At 43.3% G+C, this 24174-nt stretch overlaps 1 protein-coding gene across 2 annotated transcripts in view; it reads right to left on the minus strand.

The window, feature by feature from the left end:
• Positions 1 to 24174, minus strand: part of CNTNAP2 (contactin associated protein 2) — a 1988831-nt gene that overhangs the window by 279350 nt on the left and 1685307 nt on the right. For both annotated transcript variants that reach the window (XM_075586746.1, XM_075586748.1), the window contains one exon: positions 18086 to 18242. In XM_075586746.1, the coding sequence (XP_075442861.1) occupies positions 18086 to 18242 (157 nt within the window). The remainder of the gene's footprint in view (positions 1 to 18085; positions 18243 to 24174) is intronic.

A 24174-nucleotide genomic window follows, 5' to 3' on the forward strand; every position in this document is an offset into this window, starting at 1 on the left:
ATTTAGTGTAAATTTCTGAGAAAAATATAAAGACTACTGTTTTCAACAAAAAAATACAAACAGATTAAAAACCCCAACATATTTCTAAATTACTTGAGACGTAAAATTTCATAAAATATACACTTTGATAGGGGTATTTTTTATGCTAGGGGGTAGTTTTGCCTTCTCAAAGATGGCGAGCACATTACTAATTTGGGTGCACCCTCTATTTACCAAAATAGTATGTAACGCTATATACAGTATATTTAGTGTTAATGTACTAAGGAGACCCAGGACAATACTGTTTTATATTTACAGTATGTCCAGCATTACACTGAGTAGGTATGATACATTTTGGTGCAAAGTTTGAAGTTAATTGTCTTGATATTTTTCTCATAATTTTACATGGTTGTAACAAAGATTCCCAGGCAGAACTTTTTGTAAGACATGCTACCCATGTTTGAATTCCTTGGGGGAAGTACTTTCAGAAAATATATACTTTTGTGGGGACATGTTTATACTAGGGGGAGTTCTGCCTGGTTAATGATGTCGTGAACCTTTTACATTCTGAAAACTTCAGCTTGCTAATTTGGGTTCTGTATTGGCTAAAAAAAGTATGGAAGCCTATACATATCTAGTATCCGTGTAATCAGAGGACATAAGGCAATAATATTTAGTATTCATTTTGATTACATTTATGAATTTGCTAGTGATATCTGGGATAATATGTTTTTTTTAATTTGTTTTTATATTTATGACATATCTTGATTACATGATATGCAATCCACCCGAGAAAGGTGCCAATGGAAAGCTGAAAACAGTCTATCATTTTCATGGGTACATAAGAATCATATTAAAACAATATATACAAATTTGTTTTTCAAAATGTGCTTGGCCACGTACTAGCAAATAGGTTAGCGCAGAACGTTAGTGTTGCATCATTTAACTTGGGGCTACTCACATTGAGAACCTGAAATAGGGCTTTTGCAGTGTTTGAATTGATATAACAGCCTGATTTAAATAACATAACATTTTTCTCCAACATTATTTCCCTCTTTTATTTCCTTCTTTCCCTACATTTTAACTAAAGACATACAGTATTTCAGGGTCTGGATAGAAGTAACGGCAAGACTGACCCAACGTCACATTATTGGAAGATAACCCAATGGTATGCTACAATAACGTGACGTTAAGCCTATTTAATGGGATGTGGTTTGGACGCTGTTTTTGCATATTACTGGCTTTTTGGGTGCCATGTTAACGTATTCCTATTTTAGGGAAGATGATGTTCCCTAACGCAACTGAGCTTTGTGGATCAGGCATATCCTCTGTTTTTATTGTTACATTGTTCATTTCTCATTCGAATTATACACAGGTATTACTGTTATTACTGCCATAAGAGGAAATGGTTGCCATTTAAAAAGGGGTCATAAACCCACAAAACCAAAACCCTCATGACCCAGGATAAATGATCTCCCAAGGTTTGCATGTGTGTAGAGGTTATTGTAGTTAAAGTTATTATATTAACCAAGACCAGCTTGTATATGAATACATAGTCCCATGTGAATTTCGGTATGATGGTAGACAGATAAATAGTTTGAGATAGATACATTAGACATGTTGTGCAGACAGAAATCGTGGATACACAGTGCTAGGGGCTATTGTGCCCTAAAGTATCTCTACTCAATAATGGATAAAGCCAAGGTATGCCCAAGGCTCACCTGCAAGTGATAAACTGAGATTTACAACACACAGAAATAGCAGCGATTTCTCATATTCTTTTTTAGAATGATTTATTACAACCATGTTCGCGTGCTAATGTATGCTGCAGCGAGGGGAGCATGGTATGCTGGAATAATAAATGCAGCCTTTTAAATGGCTGAGGTTTATATTAAGTACTTGTGTGTGTCTAAATGGGCCTGTGTAAAAAAGCTATACTTAAGTGTTTTAGTTAGCAAATGATTCAAACATCCATTTAACAACATTTTAAATGTTTTCCAATTCATCAGAAATAATTATTTAGAGCTTAATGCCGGAGACATTGTAAGCACATTTCCGTTAATGGCAAAGCAGGAAGGCAATTAACTGATGTTTTTCATTATGGAAAGCAGACTGCCATAAAGCACTGGCAAAATACATATACTTGTCAATTTCCTCAGCTAGTAAACATGGGCATATGTTTTTTAACATTATTTTCATTTCAATTAGGCTAATTTTTTTTACCATCTCCTAAGCAGGCAGATAACCTTGTTAGAAAACTAAAAGCTGCCTCATTCGATATTTAAATAATCTGTTCAGGATTTTGTTGTGACAAAGAAAGAACACCCACTTATTCATTTTGGTTCATGTGTGGCAGATGTTCAGGGTTGCAGTAATTACATTTTTCTTAAAATAGTGCTGCTAATATGTTTATCTCCATGGAATTACATATATATATATTATATATATATATATATATATATATATGGGATGGGTGGTCATTTAAAAAAAGGGAATAGTCAATTGTCATTATACTCCCACATAATCTAATAACCACCTGCAATATCTGATCTCTCAACTGACTGACACTTCCAATGTGACTCATGTAATTAGCCAAGTGCAGGTGCCAAAGCAACCAGCCTTTCACTGACAACGATGGGAGCCGTTTTCACGATGGCTGACAAACTATGTGCAAACAAAGAGTGCTTTTTTTTTTTTTTTTCCCCCAAGATATTGTTTTGTCTGCATATTAATTTAGAGAAGGTACAAAATCTGCATATTAATAATAATAGGGAGAAGGAGTAGCTCAGTGAGTAAAGACACTGACTAATAACAAGGACACTGAGATTGAAGCAGGGGAACCTGGTTCAAATCTCAGTGCCGGCTCCTTGTGACCTTGGGTTAGTCCCTTTATCTCCCGGTGCCTCAGGCACCAACATCTTAGATTGTAAGCTCTTCTGGGCAGGGACTGTGTCTGAAAAATTCCTATGTGCTGCATACTGCGCACTATACTGTAATTGTCAGTGCTTTGAGTCCCATTGGGAGAAAAGCACTATATGACGTAAAGTCATTAAAGCTGCACTCCAAGCAATATCCTACATGTGTGTTTTTTTTGTATATAAATAAATCCTTTCTGTACTATGAGAAAATACTTTTTCTTTTTTGTAAAACAACTCTAGATTACAGTATGTAATGTACAGTAACAAGCATTTTTTGTTTCTATAGGAATCATTTACAAAGTCACATTCCCATACTCTTCTCAAACAGGCTCTTGCATGCCCCTTTTTGAGCCCTGCCCACTCTCCAGCAGTGTACCAATTGTATCCAGTGACTGCCTGGTCACATTGTCATATTAATACTGTATGTGTAGCATGGCTGGTCCAGTCTGCCTCCTGTCATGCAAGCCCTGATAGCTACAGGCTGTGGCATGCTATCCTAGGGGCATTGACCCCCCCTCATGCTGATTTTGAGTGACAGAAGTGGTGGTGACTCAGGGTCTGTGTACAGCCAATTATGGTACAGACCTTGTGCCCTTCCCTTCTGGAGTCTCAGAGAGAAAGTGCCAAATTATGAGGAGTTCTGTTCCACCCCTCTTAGGGAGAAGAGGTGTGTGCTGCTCCTCCCGGCTGGGAGTGAGACATGACAGCCAGTCCCTCCTGGGTTGGCTGGTAAAAGAGAAAATCAGAGGTCTCAAGACTACCAGAGAGCCCAGCACCATCCAGAGGCCTGGGACCCATTGACATCTATCTGCATCCGCTGTATTACATCTGCGGTGACTGCTCAAATAAAGCCCTTTGTTTTATAGACCCCTGCCTGAGTCTACAGTCTTTTGGGCAGGGGTGTGAAAGAAGTCTGTTCTGTTGGGGACTGACTCTGGAAATCCTGGAGCCCACTGGAGCTGGAGGCGCTGACACCCTGAGTGAACATTGAAGATCTACAAAAGCCTTTCCTGTTCCCAACACCATCACGGATCACTCAGCTCTCCTGGACCCTCACAGGTATGACTGCACCACAAACAGCAGTAACCAGTAGTACATCTTCCAGAGAGGGGGGAAACTGTGTTACATGTGCAAATGAATTCCACTTATTGCAGAATACTCCTCTGCAGCCATTTAGTGAACCCCTGAACCGAATCTTCGCCGATCGATCACAGGACAATGGATCGATCAGGAACTTAGCTAATTACATATTATTGTGTGGATTGTGTTGATGCACATATTAAAGGGGGGAAATATAAAATAAATGAAGGAAAAAAAAATAGCTTGGACTGCTGCTTTAATAAATAATTGGTGTATTGTAAGGGATCGGGGGCCCGCGCCTCTCAGTGGGTCCCCGTCATCCAGGCTCCCAGGCTCCCAGTGCGGCCGCTCATCCCAGACCCCCTCCCCGTCGGCTCCTTACCTCCTCCGGTCGGACGCCATGACGCTCCTCCGCGGCGCACACCGCATCCTCCCACACGTGGCTGGGGCGCGCGCACGGGAACCTTACAGGGCGCGCGCGCACCCGATCCTCTTTGCCGTCCTCTGCACCGCTGGCTCCGCCTCCCATCAGCTACAGACTGTCTCCACCACTCACCTGGCTGACTCCCACTCTGGGCACCGGAACCTATACCTGGGCTTGCTCAGACAGGCCTCCGCTCCACCTCTTGCTGTTATTGGTCCTCCTGCATATAAAACCCCAGTCTGCCCTCTCCTTCCTCGCTCTGCATAGTTCTTCTGTGGCTTTGGTTGTTCGGTCATCTATGCCTAGCTCTCTTCTATATTACAGCTCTAGTTCCTGTCCTTGCCCCCGTTGGATACCCTTGGATTTGATCTTGGCTCTCGTTGACTTCGTGTACCTCGCTACTCCCTGGATTCGGCTTTGGACTTCACTACGCTGCTTTCGCCTGCCCCTGACCAACGGCTCTCGGATTTATACGCTCGGACTTCTGGCACCCCGGACACAGCAAGTATCAAGTTAACCCTTTCTCACCAGGCCCGGCAACGCATCATACCACACTCCGGGCACGCCCTCACTGCTGTGGGTGCGTGTTATACCCTTACCCACCTCAGTATTGGGGACTGGCCAGGTCTGTGGGCATTCAGGCATTACATTATGCAGAGCCCAGGAAATGCAGACCCTCCTGAGGTGGGCCAAGGTGTATCTATGGATCACTGGCAATTTTTAAGCGATCAAGTCACGGCCGTGGCACAGCAGCTTTCTAACCTCTCCCTGCGGGACTCGCCAGCTGCACCCTCCTCTCCTGCCCCAGTATCTATGGGCCTCTCGGAGCCACGTATTCCACCTCCCAACCGGTATTCTGGAGACCCCCTTACTTGCCAGGGATTCTTGAACCAAGAGCTGAGATAACACAAGACTACCCAAGATTTTAGCGAGAGTTCCAGCAGGTCTTTGACCCGCCAGCACGTAGGGAAACTGCCGCTTCTTCCTTGTTTCATCTCTCAGGGTTGCAGGTCCACTGCAAGATATGCGGTGGAGTTCCGTACCATAGCTGCGGAGACTCGGTGGAATGATGAAGCCCTTTCCGCAGCATATTGGCAGGGATTGTTCGAATCCCTCAGGGACGACCTGGCAGCTCACGCTCATCCCTCATCTCTAGAGGACCTTATTTCCCTCAGCATCCGGATGGACCAGCGCATACAAGAGAGACACCAGGAACGCCAGCGTCCCCGTTTTATGCTGCCCTCGTCTGCTTCTCCTAGGTCTCCTCCCTTGGCTCTTCCTGCATTGGACGCTCCTGAACCGATGCAGATCGGTAGCCAGCAGCTCCGGATCGCTGAGAGAACACGCCGCTGAAATGAGGGTCTCTGCTTCTACTGTGGGTCCCCGGAACATCAACTACGTCACTGTTGCCTACGACCGGGAAACGAGAACGCCCAGTAAAGATTGAGGGGCTTTCACTGGGTACCATCTCTCCTTGCCCCTCTCCTACCAAAGAGCTACCGAAGAGAATTTTCTGCCCATAACTCTCGAGGGTCCCAATGTCCGGGTAGCAGTGGAAGCCTTCATCGACTCCGGGTCTGGTGACAACTTCTTGGATCACGACTATGCTTGCAACAATCAAATTCCGTTAGTCAGGAAGAAGTCACCCATCGGTCTTGAGGCTATCGATGGTCGACCGCTCCAACCAGCGTTTATAATATTGGAATCTATTCCTCTCACCCTGACCACTGCGGATGGTCATACGGAGGTCATCATCTTCGATGTCTTCCACTCACCTACTGTTCAGGTCATTTTGGGATTGCCGTGGCTCCAGCTTCATAATCCGCGTGTTGATTGGACAGATGAACTACCGATCCAGTGGGGTCCTACCTTGAAGGAGGCGGTCATTCCTCCCGTTACCGTGCTCGCAGGTCTCAACGCTTCTTCACCTCCTCTCTCTACCCTCGACAGGTATCTCAGAATGTCCAAGAAAAACTGATGCTCTAATTGTGCACAGACATACACTACATATAGTCCAGAACAAATAACTGTGCTTGAAATAATAAACACCCTTCTGTTCAGGGTCACCACTGATGTATGAGTATAAGATAAGTCCCCCCACTTCTCCCGTATCTCGTGACTACCCACGGGTAGGGGCACAATGTGGTAAGGAGGAATATATAGTAGCTATACCGCCGCGTCCCTATGAGAGGACACTCAGCTGGTATGCCGCTACCCTCCGCCACTGCCCTCCTAAACCCGGTGTCATATACGGGGAAGAAATCCTCACTGCGGAGGTAGGGGAGGGAGATCAAAGGTGTACACTCACGGTCTTGACGCGCCGGGTCTCCGGTCGATACTGAAGGTGATGACGTCGGTAGCCTCTGATCCAGAAGGAAAGTGCAGCGTGCTCCAGCCAATTTTAGTCAGGCAAATTTTTTTTTTTTTTCGGCGGTCACTGCTGCTAGGGTATAAAGTGGATGTCCCACACGCAAAGGCAATAAAAAGATTTATTTAGTGCATATACACAAAACTGCTACAGAGTGAACTCTTGACGCGTTTCGTCCCGTCAAGGACTTTGTCAAAAGAGTATCTAACACAGCCCAAGATGATGTGTATATAGTGCGCTGACTGCTGTATCATTGGTTAATTGTCAGTGGGTGGGCGAATAATCACCTGGTGAATAAACAACTTCTAATCAACCTAAGATCAGATCACTATGTAAGCACTATCAATGCCCCTATACAGACATCACCCTGGACACAAAGTTGCAACAAAACATTGAATGACACATAGTATTAAAAACAAAAGTGTATACTCCTGTCACATCTTACATAAATGTAAAAATGAGACAACAAGTGTTAGTTACACAGTAGCAGATCAGATTACATTTATATCAATAGTAATTACCCATTGAAAATATTTAAACAAACATGGTATAAATAAAGAATAACTTTATAAAATCTATAATGAAGCAAATAGGAAAACAATCAACTTAATGGCAAATGATTCAATAGTTAATGATACAAATCTAACCTTATAACCCTATAGAAAACATATTTCAATTATGTATCAATTAACTAATGATACAGCAGTCAGCGCACTATATACACATCATCTTGGGCTGTGTTAGATACTCTTTTGACAAAGTCCTTGACGGGACGAAACGCGTCAAGAGTTCACTCTGTAGCAGTTTTGTGTATATGCACTAAATAAATCTTTTTATTGCCTTTGCGTGTGGGACATCCACTTTATACCCTAGCAGCAGTGACCGCTGAAAAAAACCCATTTTTTGCCTCTCTCTACCCTGCCTGAGGTATACCGTGATTTTTTGGATGTCTTCAACAAGACTCAGGCGGAACTCTTACCACCTCATCGTTCGTACGACTGCCCAATCGAATTAATTCCTGGAGCCACACTCCCTAAGTCTAAGTCGTATTCCCTCTCCGTGCCCGAGACTGAGGCTATGGCGACTTCCATCCAGGAGAATCTCAAGAGAGGTTTTATTCGAAATTCCACTTCCCCGGCCGGGGCGGGTTTCTTCTTCGTGAAGAAGAAGGATGACTCCCTAAGACCCTGTATCGACTTTCGTGGGCTTAACAAAATCACGGTTAAAAACCGGTATCCTCTTCCTCTAATTTCGGAACTCTTTAACCGGCTCCATGGAGCCTCTATATTTTCCAAGCTCGACCTGAGAGGAGCTTACAATTTTATCCGAATATGCGAGGGTGACGAATGGAAGACTGTATTCAACACACGTACGGGTCATTATGAATATCTAGTGATGCCGTTCGGCCTCTGCAATGCCCCAGCCATCTTCCAAGAATTTATGAATGACATCTTCCTGGACATTTTGGGTGTTCTCGTCATCGTATACTTAGATGATATCCTAATTTTCTCTAAAAACCTGGAAGAACACATTCGTCACACCAGGGTGGTCATCGCTCGGCTTCGTGCCAATAGCCTCTACGCGAAGATGGAAAAATGTCTCTTCCACCGATCATCCACAGCCCTCGTTGGCTATATAATTTCCGACAAAGGCTTCACCATGGATCCTGAGAAATTGAAGGCTGTTCTAGATTGGCCGTTGCCAAACTCCTTAAAAGCCGTCCAGCGTTTCCTTGGGTTTTCAAACTACTATCGAAAATTCATCTGTAATTTCTCCACTATTGCTCTACCCATTACCGCTCTCACCAACAAAGGGGCTTATCCAGCAGCATGGTCCCCAGATGCCATCAAAGCCTTTGAGTTTCTTAAAAAAGCTTTCGTCTCTGCCCCCATCGTTCGTCACCCGGACACGTCTCTTCCTTTCACCCTTGAGGTTGACGCTTCGGATGTGGGAGCTGGGGCGGTACTCTCGCAAAGGTCCTCACCCCAAGAAAGACTCTATCCTTGTGGATTCTTTTCTAGGAAATTCTCTTCGGCCGAGAGAAATTATGATGTCGGGAACCGTGAACTTTTGGCTATCAAGTTAGCCTTGCAAGAATGGAGACACCTCCTCGAGGGTACCAAAGAGCCAGTAGCAATTCTCACCGATCACAAAAACGTATTGTATATTGAGGGTGCTCGTCGTCTGGGATCCCGTCAAGCATGTTGGGCACTTTTTTTTTCTCGTTTCAATTACACGATTTCTTATATTCCGGGTACCAAGAATATCAAGGCCGATGCACTTTCTCGCCAGTTCTCTACAGAGGAAGGATCTTACGAATCTTCAGAGTCTATTCTTCCTGCAAAATACATTATTTCTGCCAATACTTTCGACATCCTGGATGAGATCACCAAAGCCTAGGCTCATATCCCTAGGAGATTTAAGGTGCCAGAAGAACGTCTGTACACTGCTCCACATTTTCGCCACAAGATCTTGCAGTGGGGGCATTCTTCCAGATCAGCTAGTCATCCTGGCTTCAAGAGGACAGTGGATCTTATTAAACTGACCTTTTGGCCTAATATGACCTAATATGAGTAAAGACATTTTTGATTTCACCAGAGTCTGTCCAGTCTCAGAGCAAGTCCGCCCGACACAAGCCACCCGGTCTTCTCCTTCCCCTTCCTATTCCGGAATGGCCTTGGAAGCATATTTTCATGGACTTTATTGTGGAACTTCCTCCTTCTAAGGGGATGAATACGATCCTTGTAGTAGTGGACATATTTTCCAAGCACACACACTTTGTACCTCTCAAGGGTCTCCCCAATTCAGCTACCTTGGCTGACATCTTTTCTAAAGAAATTTTCAGGCTACACGGCGTTCCACTCACCATTGTCTCGGACAGGGGTACTCAATTCATTTCTAATTTTTGGCGAACATTTTCTCAGAGACATGGCATATCTCTCCTCTTCTCCTCGGGTTACCACCCACAGACCAACGGCCAGACAGAGAGAATGAATCAGACCTTGGAGCAGTATCTCAGATGCTTTTGTGTCAGACTCTCAAGACAACTGTTTGGACCTACTACCCTGGGCGGAGTTCACAATTAATTCGTTGAAGAATGAATCCACGCAAGAGTTGCCTTTCTTCATTAATTTTGGGTTCCACCCCAGCAGCCTTCCTCTCTCTTCCCTGCCCTCTGGTGTACCTGCAGCAGATATCCAAGTTTCTAATCTACAAGTCTCCTGGAAAAAGATTCAAAAAGCCTTGCAAGGGGCCCTCCAAAAACAAAAGGCTCAAGCAGATCGGCGATGTCAGGTGGCTCCGGAGTACAAACCTGGAGACAGAGTCTGGCTTTCTTCAAAAAATATTAAACTTAAAACTCCTTCACAGATGCTGGCGCCCAGATTCTTGGGTCCCTTCAAGGTCCTCGAACGGATGAATCCAGTAGCCTATGAGGATACCCTCAGTGTTCCACGTTTCCCTTCTGAAACCCTTCATTCAGAATGTACATTTTCCGGACCGTTCTCATAGACCCAACCCTATCGTAATACAAGCGCAACAAGAATTTGAGGTTCACTCCATTCTCGATTCACGTTTTTCTAAGGGCAAACTTCAGTTCCTCGTTCATTGGAAGGGATATGGTCCGGAGGAACGTTCCTGGGTACCTTGTCATCACATTCATGCCCCAGCTCTTTTTAAACAATTTAGTCGGAAATCTCCTCACAAGCCTTGGGAGGATCGTCCGGAGTCTGATCCTCAAGGGGAGGGTACTGTAAGCGATCGGGGGATACACGCCTCTCAGCGGGTCCCCTTCATCTAGGCTCCCAGTGCGGCCGCTCGTCCCAGACCCCCTCCCCGTCGACTCCTTACCTCCTCCGGTCGGACGCCACGCCGCTCCTCCGCGGCGCAATCAGCATCCTCCCACTCGTGGCCGGGGTGTGTGCACGGGAACCTTACAGGGCGCGCGCGTACCCGATCCTCTTTGCCGTCCTCTCGCACCGCTGGCTCCGCCTCCCATCAGCTACAGGCTGTCTCCACCACTCACCTGGCTGACTCTTTTTGGGCCTTCAGGTCACTCCTAATTATAACAATGCAAGGAATTCTTAAACCTTGATTGTTGGAGAAAAAGAAGCTCCATTTTCTTTAAAGAACAATCAGTATATTGTTATTAAGAATGCTGACAAATGGTGAGCTGGGTGGTGCTTAATCGTCATGACCAGAGGGCTCCAGTCAGATTAGAACTTCAAACACGTTTTTATAAATGATATTGATCAGTAACTTTCATCTCATGGTCACTTTTTTCCCCCTTCAATTTCTCCTCTATTTTCCATACTTATTTTGCAATAGCCTGAGCATCTCTTATGTGGAAATGATAAATGAACTAATTTGATATAATTCCATATTAGGGATTTGGATCTTTTGTATATTTAGGCAATTAATGAATGAGTATGATGTACCTTTTTTTCGTGAGTAATTATCATGGTAGTATAAATAAGCAACATCTAGACTTTGTGGTTACTCTTTGAAAAAGTGCCTCCTGGTGTGAAATGTGTACAAGTGTCTGGAGATACTTCCTTTATGAGTTTTTAAATAAAATATTGTATTACTGAGCCTCTGGGAGGCTGTGCTAGGTACAAACCTCTTTTGTATACATTGCTTCGCAAGGGAGGGACAGATGGGAGATTTCCCGTGGCCTGGAAGTGCTTGACTGAGCTCCAAGGCCTCTCCCTCTACCTTTTATGGCCTGCACAGTCCCCTTTCACAATCCATCCACCTCCCTAGCTTTCCCTAACTATTGTCCACCCATTCATGCCCAACTGAGGGACATAGCTGAAGGGAAGGGGGGGGGGGGATTCATGCCCACCAAAATAGGGAGAATGCAAGGGGGAAAAGCTTGGTTCTGCAGTCATGCCGCCTATGTATGTCAGGGCTCCCCTTTTTTTCCACTGGATCTCCAAAAGCTGTTCCACCTTCACTGACAGGAAGGCAAGCTGTACAAGATGTGGCAGGCCTCTGAAAAGTGAAGGGCTTACATCTGTTATTTATTGGATTACCACATGTATTACTGCTGTGAAGCGCTATGTACATTAATGGCGCTATATAAATAAAGACATACAATACAATCTGAAATCAATAGATCCACTACCTAGGAAATACTTGTCCAATTTCATTGTTACATTGGAATGGCCTTGATGAAATGTAATGCAATACAATAGGTGCATACTGTAGGTTTATATGTATTATATTCTGTACCTGGTAATTTCTATTTGAGTTTATGGAGTTGTATAAAGCAAATATATTGTACTGTGTTGTCTAGATTGTTTATTATTTTATCTCTGTATTTTTTCCTTTATAATTGGAGAAACTGCTATTAACTAAGACTACTAAAAAACACTTTATGGTTCTTTAAGATACCATAAAGCCCATTATCTTTACTAGGCGGTGCAAATATATAAAACACCTTATGGCTATGTCATGATAATGTCATGAGATAATAGTTGTAGCCCTGATTGGTTTTGGGCTATAGGTCTGCCCTCCTCCTGGAAGTAAGTCCTAGTAAGGGTAAGTTGCCAGGAATAATCATGGGTTTTCCCCACACACTGCAGTGCAGGTAGTCAGAGAAGGTAGTACAATCAGGCCTTGTGTCCAATCAGAGGGATAAGGGTGGTTCCTACTGGATCTGTACTTAATGCACTGTACTTCCTGTATTAAGTCAGTTGCCTCTACCGTGAGAGAGGCTGGTCTACCCGAGTCCAGTGTGCAGGGCTCTGTACACTGTGTGCCCTCCCTTAGGGGAGCGGTGGGAGTACCAGAGAGTAAAGGAAGAGCTGAGACTGCTCCTGGTGCCTTTTGGCTGGAAGTGAGGTCCAGGGACATCCTGAGGGTGGAAGCCCTACAAGCTGAGATCTGACTGCTGTGCTTAATACGGAGAGAATAAAAAGATCTGTGTTTTACTATACTTCTGTCCTGAGAGTGAAGTCTATTGGGAAGAAGGTAAAGAGGTTCTCCTGCAAAGACTTCTCCCCATACATCGGGGGGCTGCAAGAGATGGAAGCGCTGCACCCATGAGTACGATTCGGGCAAGACCCCAGAAGCCTGTCCTGTCATTCCCCTATAACACCATGCGGGTGACTCAGGGCCCCCTGTTACCAGCAGGTTTGCACCACACTCAAAGAAGTAACCAGCATAAGTTTCCCCAAGATAGATCCTATGTTAGATTGGGGGGGAGGGGGAAACAGGGTTATATAGGTATTTTTATCCCTCTCATGCTTAAGGGAGTTAATGAGCTACAGTTTGAGCTTAAAATACATGTGTGGTTGGTCTTTTCAGAAATATGGGGGCTTCAAAAGGCCTTGATTGCAGTTGGGTGAAAAGTACAAAGCGTGAGCTTATTGTATGTTAACACTTTTTTGCAGGTAGAGACAGATAAGGGCAACGTCTGGAGACGTGGGTGTAAAATATAGCCCCTGGGAGAGCTTTCTGTACACAGGAGACAGAGCTTCAAAGCATCTCTCGGCAGGGGGTGTATGGATGGGCAGGGGCATGGCTACAGAAGGTATCAAACTGAGTGACCTTATTAAATATGAGAATATGATGAGACATCCTCTGGTGAACATGCAAAAAATTACATGTGTGTATCTGTGGAACCGAGTCGCACAAAATGACTACAGACACTTGAGGTCTAGCAAGTACTAAGAGACAGATATTAATATTTCTCTTAATTTTAGGATTACACTGTTATATCTGCCATGAGGGCCTGAATGCATTAATGTGTCTCACATGTGAGTATTACAGCGGTGAAGTTATGAGTACATTTAGATATGGAAAAGGAGTTTTAAACGTCCTTTGGGGGAGGTGTTTTACTCTGTTGTAAGATTGTCAATCTCACCACTGATTTACGACGGGGGCTGGGTTGAGGTTGTGTTCAATGGGAAAGAATTGTATTTAAGGCTGAGCAAGTATTATGAAAATTAGATGTCCACAGAGGAGTATTTGAGACCAGATACGGGATATTTCATTGTTTCTTACCAGTGACCTCTCTGGGCAGGGGGGGGGGGAATCTATGCAGTTGGTAAAGTATAGGTTCCCTTTTTATGTTCTCTACTTTTATTTTAAGAAGTTGTTCTGCCTTATATTGTAACTGTATATTTTTTTGTAATACCTTTTCTGTAATCTAAGCACTGTATTTTTATATATTAAAACATTTAATAAGTAATACTTTGGGCTCTGAATGAGCTGACTGCACGCTCTGGGGAGAGAAATGATGATTCGGACACATTTAGCTACAACAGATTTTTGTGTGTTAAAGTGCGTATTTTTTCTATAATAAAGCAAATATTTTAGTCAGAGATCTTTTATCATATTTGCATACCCTCAGGTGGTGGCAGTGGATAGTTATGATTTGCATTTGAGTAGGGGTTAATACAGCTGAACCTCGTTATAACACGGTCCTTGGGGGCCACAGAATGAGACCGCGTTATAAGCGGATCCGCGTTATTAGCGGGTTCGCGTTGTAGCGGATCGCACTATAATGGGGTTGAGCTGTATTAACTCACTGGTTCCTTGCAGAGGAGAAAGGGGGGTTGGCTAGAGTAGCGGGTTGTGTATTGATACTTGATCCTGTAGAGGAGATATTGTCCATTTGACAGACCTTTGCAGAGGTGAAAAGTGGGAGCGCTTGTGAGCGTCAGTATTAACCCTTGTCCTGTATGCAGGTTGCGTGCTATCTGGCTGTCGTACGTGACAGGCTATAACAAATTTTACAACACCATAAGATGTATTATGGCTTAGCCGTGCTTGGTAAATATACCCCAAATATTTTAGACCTGTAATGAATGGCTAACCTTTCTAGTATTAGATTATGATTTATATTGAAAACTCTCTCCGTTCACTTTCTAAAACTGTGACATTGATGTTTTTCTTGTGGGGGGAGAGAATGGTGTTCTGTTGAAGCAGTAATGTCCAGCTTTAGTCTATTATAATGAAATATTCGATGTGTACATTGTAACTGAAACTGCCTACAGAATAATGCAATACTGTTGTGATTCATTTGGTCATTTGATTTACAGTAAAATACATATATACACAAAGGCGCACATTATCAACTTTAGTTAATATAAATGCAAATTGGAAATGTGGTGCGGTAATGCTTAGTGAACAAAGGCCCTACAGGAGTATTCAATCATTGAGACGGCAGTACTGACAGTTGTACTGTAGTGTGCAGAACATTTCTATAGCAGACAAGCAAAACACTGTGTTCCAACCAAGTGTTCATTTTAGAACTGTTCTTTGGCAGCAATTCTGCATGGATAGGTGCAAAGAATTATTGTTAAAATTTTAATTATTATCATATCATTATGTTCTCTCATGCCAAGGACTGATGTAAAACAATATCATCAATCTGAAGCAAAGTTCCTCCAGGAGTCATTTGCACCAGATGAGCATTAGAGCAGTTATGAGATGACATGATAGCTGTGCAGTTCTTTGCTGAATGAAGGAGGTGTCTTTACTAAACAAATTATTACACTAGCCTAGTTCACAAGTGACAACATAAATCACATTTATTGTGCCCCATGATAACTCTGTAAAGTATTGTGTACATGGCTGGTGCTGCATAAAGTAGATTAATGCATGGAACACTATACTTACCATTCTCAAACTTTTGGGAAGTTCTCCTTCAACAACCAGCTCATGCATGTATTGCGTATCTACTGCCGTGATTCATTCTCCTTTGATAAATATTGCCAATGTATGGTGTCAATTATTTGATTATATATTTATTCTTCCTTAAAAGATTTTTTTCGACCTTAGTACCACTCATTAGACTATGAAATAGATTGTGTTTACAAAATATGATTTGGGTTTACGTTACACTTAAATAATATCTGCCTCCCCTCCCTGAACTCAGGTCACTTGTGTTTCTGAAACACTGGCAGACATTACATACTGTAGGGTGACCATTCGTCCCGGTTTTGCCGGGACAGTCCCGTTTTTTTTGTGCCCTGTCCCAGTTGCCGGTCCGTCCCGGAAATGTCCCAGTTTTTGGCCCTGGTCCCGGTATGGGGCAAGGCGGCGGCGGTGAGGAGATGCGGGAGCAGGTAAGTTTATTCTATGGAGAATGAATGCTGAGCCTGTAGAATGAATGGATGCCGGGGGCAGGGCTTAGCATGCCGGCCAGGCCGCAGGGGATTGGCTGCAGATCAGAGGAAGCGGGGGCGGGGCTTCCACTTCTTTCTACAGAGGTGAGCACACGGTGAGTGGTGTGTGTCTCACTTCCCACTCCTCTGTCGGCTGCACGGTTACCACCCCCGCCCTCCCCTCTGCCCCGGCCACCCGCCTGGGTTTATAGGAAGTGGTAGCGGGGGTGCACCCGCCGGGGTGGGGGGTGTCCCCCCTTTGCCTCCTGTCCCCCCTTTGCCTCCTGGCGCTCCCCTTGGCGCGGGGGGGGGAGGGGTCAGTGGTGGTGCGCGGTCGCTGCCGCTGGCTGGCGGTGAGTGCAGGGGGAGGCGGGGAGCTGCCTGCTCGGATCGCCAGCCTTCCCTCCCCCCTCCCCCCTCCCCCCCAGTCACTCACATCCGTTGCTGCCTCTGCTCACCTACACCACTGTGTGTGTGTGTATCTGTGTGTGTGTATCTGTGTGTGTGTATATCTGTGTATGTGTGTATGTGTATATCTGTGTGTGTGTACATCTGTTGTGTGTGTGTATATCTGTGTGTGTGTGTGTGTGTGTGTGTATATCTGTGTGTGTGTGTGTGTACATCTGTTGTGTGTGTGTGTATATCTGTGTGTGTGTATCAGTGTGTGTGTGTATCAGTGTGTGTGTGTGTGTGTATGTGTGTGTATGTGTGTGTATATCTGTGTGTGTGTGTATATCTGTGTGTGTGTATATCTGTGTGTGTGTATGTGTATATCTGTGTGTGTGTATATCTGTGTGTGTGTGTGTGTGTGTGTGTATCAGTGTGTGTGTGTCAGTGTGTGTGTGTATCAGTGTGTGTGTATCAGTGTGTGTGTGTGTGTGTGTGTGTGTGTGTGTATCAGTGTGTGTTCGTGTGTGCGTATCAGTGTGTATCAGTGTGTATCAGTGTGTGTGTGTGTATCAGTGTGTGTGTGTGTGTGTGTATCAGTGTGTATCAGTGTGTGTGTATCAGTATGTGTGTGTGTGTATCAGTATGTGTGTGTGTATCAGTGTGTGTGTGTATCAGTATGTGTGTGTGTGTATCAATGTGTGTGTATATCAGTGTGTGTGTGTATCAGTGTGTGTGTGTGTGTGTGTGTAAGTATCGGTGGCTGTGTGTGTATCGGTGGCTGTGGCGGTGTGTGTGTATCAGTGTGTGTGTGTGTGTCGGTGGCTGTGTGTGTGTATATTGGTGTCTGTGTGTGTATAAGTGGCTTTGTGTGTGTATCAGTGGCTGTGTGTGTGTGTATATCAGTGGCAGTGTGTGTGTGTGTATCAGTGTGTGTGTGTATCAGTGGCTGTGTGTGTGTGTGTATCAGTGTGTGTGTGTATCAGTGGCTGTGTGTGTCGCTGTGGCTCTGTGTGTGTGTCTCTCTCTCTCTCTCTCTCTCTCTCTGTCACTCTCTCTCTGTGTGTCACTCTCTCTGTGTGTCACTCTCACTCTGTGTGTCACTCTCACTCTGTGTGTCACTCTCTCTCTCTGTGTGTCACCCTCTCTCTGTGTCACCCTCTCTCTCTGTGTCTCTCTCTGTCTCTCTGTCTCTCTCTCTCTCTCTCTGTGTCTCTCTCTCTGTTTCTCTCTCTCTCTCTGTGTGTGTGTCTCTCTCTCTCTCTCTCTGTGTCTCTCTCTCTCTGTGTGTCTCTCTCTCTCTGTGTGTGTCTCTCTCTCTCTGTCTCTCTCTGTGTTTCTCTCTGTGTCGCTTGTCTTATCTTAACTGCCTTATACCTACACCGAAATAACCTATACTGCTTTCTGCTAGATCTAGATTTTGGGGGTGGGGAGCGGGTGGGGGGGGGAGCATGATTTCTGTTGGCGGCCCCGCTGGGGGAGAAGGTAGAGGAGAGAATGGGAAGAGGTAGACTGAATAATACAGCATCAATGGTGACACTATTAGATAAATATCATTATAATATTCATTTTTAGTAATGTCATTTGTTATATTAATAAAAAAAAATTTTGTGTCCCGGTTTTTCATTTTCAAAATCTGGTCACCCTATGTATAGTATACATTTCAAAGCGTTCTTTGAGGATATACTGTGGACTTATATTCTTGCATGGTGTCTCGGGAAGAAAGCAGGCCAGTAATATCTTAGAGTTAGAACCTTTACAAAAAAACTCTATATGTAATGGGGACTTTAATACAATTCTTGACGTTCCTTACCATTGCCTGTGGTCAGCATCACAGTTACAGTAGAACTTGCTGTCACTGCAGTTCCTCTCAATCCCACATGCACATTTCTGAATACCAGGGCCAGAACCTCCCCAATAGTGATGCTTCTCATTGCCTTTTCCAACCCACCATGTATAAGGGTTTCCATCTGAAGAAGAAAAAAATAGACAAATGTTATTAATATATTGGACGGCAGACTTGGTAATAATACGCCTTTTTGATTTTTAAGAATCCAGTCATTGATTCATTTCACCGACGCTTTTGCAAGACAGGAATCTCATGAGAGCCTGTACGGTACATGTCTACCATAGGCCCCCCAAAGCTACTTTACGCCAAGGTCTCATATCAAACAATCCCAAAACTGACGACATGGATTCAAATAAGAATACAGTCTATTTCGTAAAAATGCAATTGCACGGCAAAGCAACAAGTCTTTACTGCCCCCTTTTCATTCTGAGACCATACAGTACATCACAAACTTCTACTTGATTACCACACATTTTGATATAAATAATACATAGTATATTAACCATGATACTCCTTGATGATGGGCTGTGGGCATAGATTTGAAAACGAATTAAAGATATCCGGAATTACAAGACGATGAATGCTTGCAGCAACTTTAAGTAATTATAAATGAGGATTCCGATTAAGAACCTGGAAGGCAAAATATTTGAGACTAACATGTAAGTTAGGGTCTTTTGTCAATTGTACGTGTGAACTGTACATGTGAACTGTCATTACTTGTTGTTTTAATATTTCCTTTAGGACCTAGCTGCAGATTTGCTGAAGACTTGGTAAAAGAAGAGACTACAGTACATATTGCCTTCCTATTTTAGAAGATGTGCTGTCTTACAATAACCCAGTATATCGTTGTTGATTTTACATAATAACCAAGAAAGTCTCAGATGAAATGCTAATCTGAAAATAACAGTATTTTAAGATTAATATTATCCATGAATTATAAAAATCCCTCGTTGTGGTACCATGGAAACTTTGGGATGAGCTGATCAAACGCGAGCCACATTTAAAAGCCAAACCAGTCTAGATATACAATCTATCTTCCATTCTTCTCATTACGTGATTTAGTTCTCACGGACACAACTGAGAAGCCATTTTTTCATTTATTTTTAAAAATTAATATTTTATGTGCACCCGGTGTGCAGGATTTTCCGTTTGTTTGTCTGTTTATATGGTTAATGTGTACACAAGGGGCAGGATACAGATGTAGCAGACGTTATTGCAATTGCAGATGCGGTTAAATAACGCGTTAGCCCCGGCCCTTTACCCGCGGCTAATTCATACACAATGGTGTCAGCTCCCGCTGGCTACGTTGTGTGTATCGCACTACAACACGCCAGCGGGGGCAATGGCGTCTGCTACATATGCATAAAACATACTGGACACCTAACAAGCTCCTATTGAACCCCCAAAATAACCACAACATATATATAAGCATATGAGTGTCACAGAGGAGTGCTACTGAGCATGGCAATATATATTTAAAACCAGAGACAGAACATAAAACACAGACAAAGCTCAGTTTTAGCACATCCAGTGAGACTTATACACGGTACAGTGCCTAAATATATATGTATAAATATCTACTAAGTAAAATGGTCTTTTAGTTTGACATTTTTGGCCAAAATTGTTGTAAGCCCCTGAGCCAACGGCACGGCAGACCACATATCAGGGGTTCCTAACGCTAATATAAATTCTTAATAACCTGTGTAATAACAGGAAGAATGATTTATAGTAAATCTGTCAATATTAGTTGCAAAGTTCTAAGTCTGACTGAAACTTTTATTAACCTGTACATTACCAGGAAAAGCACTCTGTATTAGAGATGTCACAGCCAAACTGCAAGCAAGCCAGTTCCCCTGAGTGGAAGATGCTATGGAGTGAGCCCTTAACCATTTAAATGTGGGAGGGGGTGAGCTTAAATTAGGAAGGAGGTTGCCACCCTCCAATCAGCCATGACTAGCTGGACAAGAATTGTAAAACATACTGGACATATGCATAAGCCAGTGGTGGGCAACTCCAGTCCTCAAGGGCCACGACAGGTCAGGTTGTCAGGTGGCACAGTCTCTGACTGAGCCACTGATTCAGACACCTGTGCTGAAGCAGGGATATCCTTAAAACCTGCCCTGTTGGTGGCCCGTGAGGACTGCAGTTGCCCACCTCTGGTATAAAGAAAAACAAAACAAAATTGGGTTTTTACAATGTTTCTATTCCCACTGTACACATATTATCTCTGTAAACTTCAGGACAACCTGTTTTACTTTGTTAAATATGTGTGCTTAAAAATTCATGTCACTACTGTAACCCTGTGACGCCTGTCATTGAAAGTAATTATATTTAAAAAAATGTTTTTCTGTCCTTAGATTAGCAGCATTTTTGTTGCAGCTGTGATTATGTTGGTACACAATAAAAACTTATAATTGCAGAAAGAAATGCCAAGAGTTGTTTGGTGGCAGGGTGTTACTTACTGGGTTTCTTACTTACATCCTTAAGAAAATTTGTGAGGACATATGATTCAATTAACATTTAATTCCAGCATTGGGAGCACTTCCAATTTTCATTTCTATCAGCGGGACACAGACTGTTAGTAAACCACTTATCTCGCAAGATTCACATCCTACTGTGGTTACAAGTAAAGTAGACATACTGTATATAACAATCCTTAACGGGTATTGTACCATAGTACAACTATACTGTGCAGTTTAGCAATTATTATCATCATTATTTGTAAAGAGTCAACATATTCCGTAGCACGGTACAATGGCAGTATAATGTTATGTATATTACATAAATAGACTGACATACAAAAAAGGACAAATAAGCAAACAGATACAGAAGGTAATGAGTGTCCTGCTCCTGAGAGGCTACAGTCTAGAGGGAATAAGGGGCAATGTTGAAACAAAAGGTAAAATAGCTGCTAATTGTGGGATGGAGTATACATTATTATGGGGTAGGGTCCAGTCGCATTGCAGGTCCCATTGAGGTTTGGGTGTATAGATGTTAGGGGGTGTTAGGTAGCGTGGATTTTGGTCCAGTCACACAGCTGGGACCAATAGGGTTAGCGGGAGTGGGGTATATGTCGGGGGTATGCCAGATAGCCTTCCTTAAAATGTAAGTTTTCTTAGAGTTTTTAAATGTCTGAAAGCTGGAGGAGAGTCTGATGGTGCGTGGTAGGGAAAACCAGAGAGAGAGAAAGGACGGTTGGGGGGGGGAGGCAGCAGGAATTTTGTAGGCGGGAGTGAGAGGTGATAAGACAGTAGGAGAGGCGGATGTCATCGGCAGATGGATTTTAATCAGTTAGTGTTAGTAGCTGCATGATCAGATGGTCATGCTTTGAAAGTGGCTCGCAGGCTTATACGCTTTGGCCAAAAAGTTAAATAAATGACACTTTTTCAAGAGATTTGCAGAATGACAGAGGATGTTGGTGTGTCTCTTTACAGAATGACAGAGGAGGAGTTAGTATGTCTCTTTACAGAATGACAGAAGGGAAGATGAGTTGGTGTCTTTTTACAGAAGGGAAGATGAGTTGGTGTGTCTCTTTACAGAATGACAGAAGGGAAGATGAGTTGGTGTGTCTCTTTACAGAATGACAGAAGAGAAGATGAGTTAGTGTCTCTTTACAGAAGGACAGAAGAGAAGATGATTTGGTGTCTCTTTTTACAGAATGACAGAAGAGAAGATGAGTTAGTATGTCTCTTTCCAGAATGACAGAAGGGAAGATGAGTTGGTGTGTCTCTTTACAGAATGACAGAAGAGAAGATGACTTGGTGTGTCTCTTTACAGAATGACACAAGGGAAGATGAGTTGGTGTGTCTTTACAGAATGACAGAAGGGAAGGTGAGTTGGTGCCCCTTTACAGAATGACAGAAAGGAAGATGAGTTTGTGTGTCTCTTTACAGAATGACAGAAGAGAAGAGTTGGTGTGTGTCTTTACAGAATGACAGAAGAGAAGAGTTGGTGTGTCTTTTTACAAAATGACAGAAGGGAAGATGAGTTGGTGTGTCCCTTTACAGAATGACAGAAGGGAAGATGAGTTAGTGTGTCTCTTTACAGAATGACAGAAGAGAAGATGACTTGGTGTGTCTCTTTACAGAATGACAGAAGGGAAGATGAGTTAGTGTCTCTTTACAGAATGACAGAAGGGAAGGTGAGTTGGTGCCCCTTTACAGAATGACAGAAAGGAAGATGAGTTTGTGTGTCTCTTTACAGAATGACAGAAGAGAAGAGTTGGTGTGTGTCTTTACAGAATGACAGAAGAGAAGAGTTGGTGTGTCTTTTTACAAAATGACAGAAGGGAAGATGAGTTGGTGTGTCCCTTTACAGAATGACAGAAGGGAAGATGAGTTAGTGTGTCTCTTTACAGAATGACAGAAGGGAAGATGAGTTGGTGTGTCTCTTTACAAAATGACAGAAGGGAAGATGAGTTGGTGTCTCTCTTTACAGAATGACAGAAGGGAAGATGAGTTAGTGTGTCTCTTTACAGAATGACAGAAGGGAAGATGAGTTGGCGTGTCTCTTTACTTCCAACTCATCTTCTCTGATTCTTGAAAGTTCTTAAAAGAAAAATCTAATATTGGGAACTGTAGTTCATGTGTATTTTGGTCAGTAAATAAAGGCCAGGTAGGTCCACAGATATGTAAACTCTCTGACTACAAATCAGTGACACTCACAGAAAATCTGTCTCATCGATTTTTAGAAGCAGTGCTCTCATAGGCTTCAGTGGAGTCTCTCTAAGACTGTCTCACGCAATAACTATGCGTTATGGCATCTGCCAGTCCTGGTTCTATATCTTCTCATCCCAATTTATTTTTACTTAGAAAAAACTGAACCATGTTCTATACCAAATCAGAGCTCAAAAGTCAGGACCAGCTTACCAGGTCTCTGCTAATCTGGTACAACAATCTAATTTATATGGCACCAATAAATACACTAGAGGCTTGTTTGTGCAATCCCTTTTCATAAATCCAGTTGACAAAATGAAATGCTTCATGTTAATTTTTCTCCTATTGTTCTCTCAGAGCCAGAAATAAAACAAGTATTCCAAACTTTCAAACAACAAGTACATCATCCTTAGTTTCCTGTAACCACATAATTGTCATTACTTTTGCAAACAGGTTTTGTGCTAGAATATGTTACATTCGTGGCCATTGAGTTGAGGAATCTTACACCTCCTGCCTTAAACTCTCCAAATCATAAAAAAAATACCATACACTGCATATTGGACATACTACCGGTCAAAGATCCTTTTAGTGAGATTAAAAGGAAGAGCAAAATGTTGGAGAGCTCCTTCTCTTCTATAGACTTGCATTAGGTTGAAAAAACATTTATCAGGGCAGAAAAATTAAATATATATATATTAATATCCTGCTGTAAAGGAAAGGTTGTAAGTGTAGACGTAGAGACTAACAATGATACATGCTATAAAGTTATCTTCAAATATAGCTAGACTATCTCCTACAATTGCCAGAACAGTGTAAGACTCACATATACTCTGTGGCCTGCATTTGCTACATCACAGAATATATTACAGCAATGCTAGGGTTCTCCAACCTTGGTTTGTAGTGGAACACTTGAATTTTATTAATCACTAGCTGATATACCCGGCGTTGCTCGGGATGTAAATCCGTAATAGGTAGTATTATGTATAAATAGGGGAACAATAGGATGACTATTTGGTGGAAAGGTTTTATAATAACGTTGAAAAGAAACATGGAAGAAAATGTAATACGATGTTGTTTTAAAATGGTTTATTGTAAAGACACCACAGTACAATGTATATTTTGGTGACATAAATGATGTAAAATGTGAGGTGTGTGTCCCGCTAGGGTGTGAGTGGGTGTGAGGCGGCGGGTGGGTGTTCAGTACGGGTGGCGAGTGGGTAGTGAGTGCTGGCTGTGGGTGGGTGTCCCGCTAGGGTGTGAGGCGGCGGGTGGGTGTTCAGTACAGGTGGCGGGTGGGTAGTGAGTGCTGGCTGTGGGTGGGGGTCCTGCTAGGGTGTGAGGCAGCGGGTGGGTGTTCAGTACAGGTGGCGGGTGGGTAGTGAGTGCTGGCTGTGGGTG

The sequence above is a fragment of the Ascaphus truei genome, chromosome 2, assembly GCF_040206685.1.
Source record: "Ascaphus truei isolate aAscTru1 chromosome 2, aAscTru1.hap1, whole genome shotgun sequence".
In the NCBI taxonomy this organism is placed as follows: Eukaryota; Metazoa; Chordata; class Amphibia; order Anura; family Ascaphidae; genus Ascaphus; species Ascaphus truei.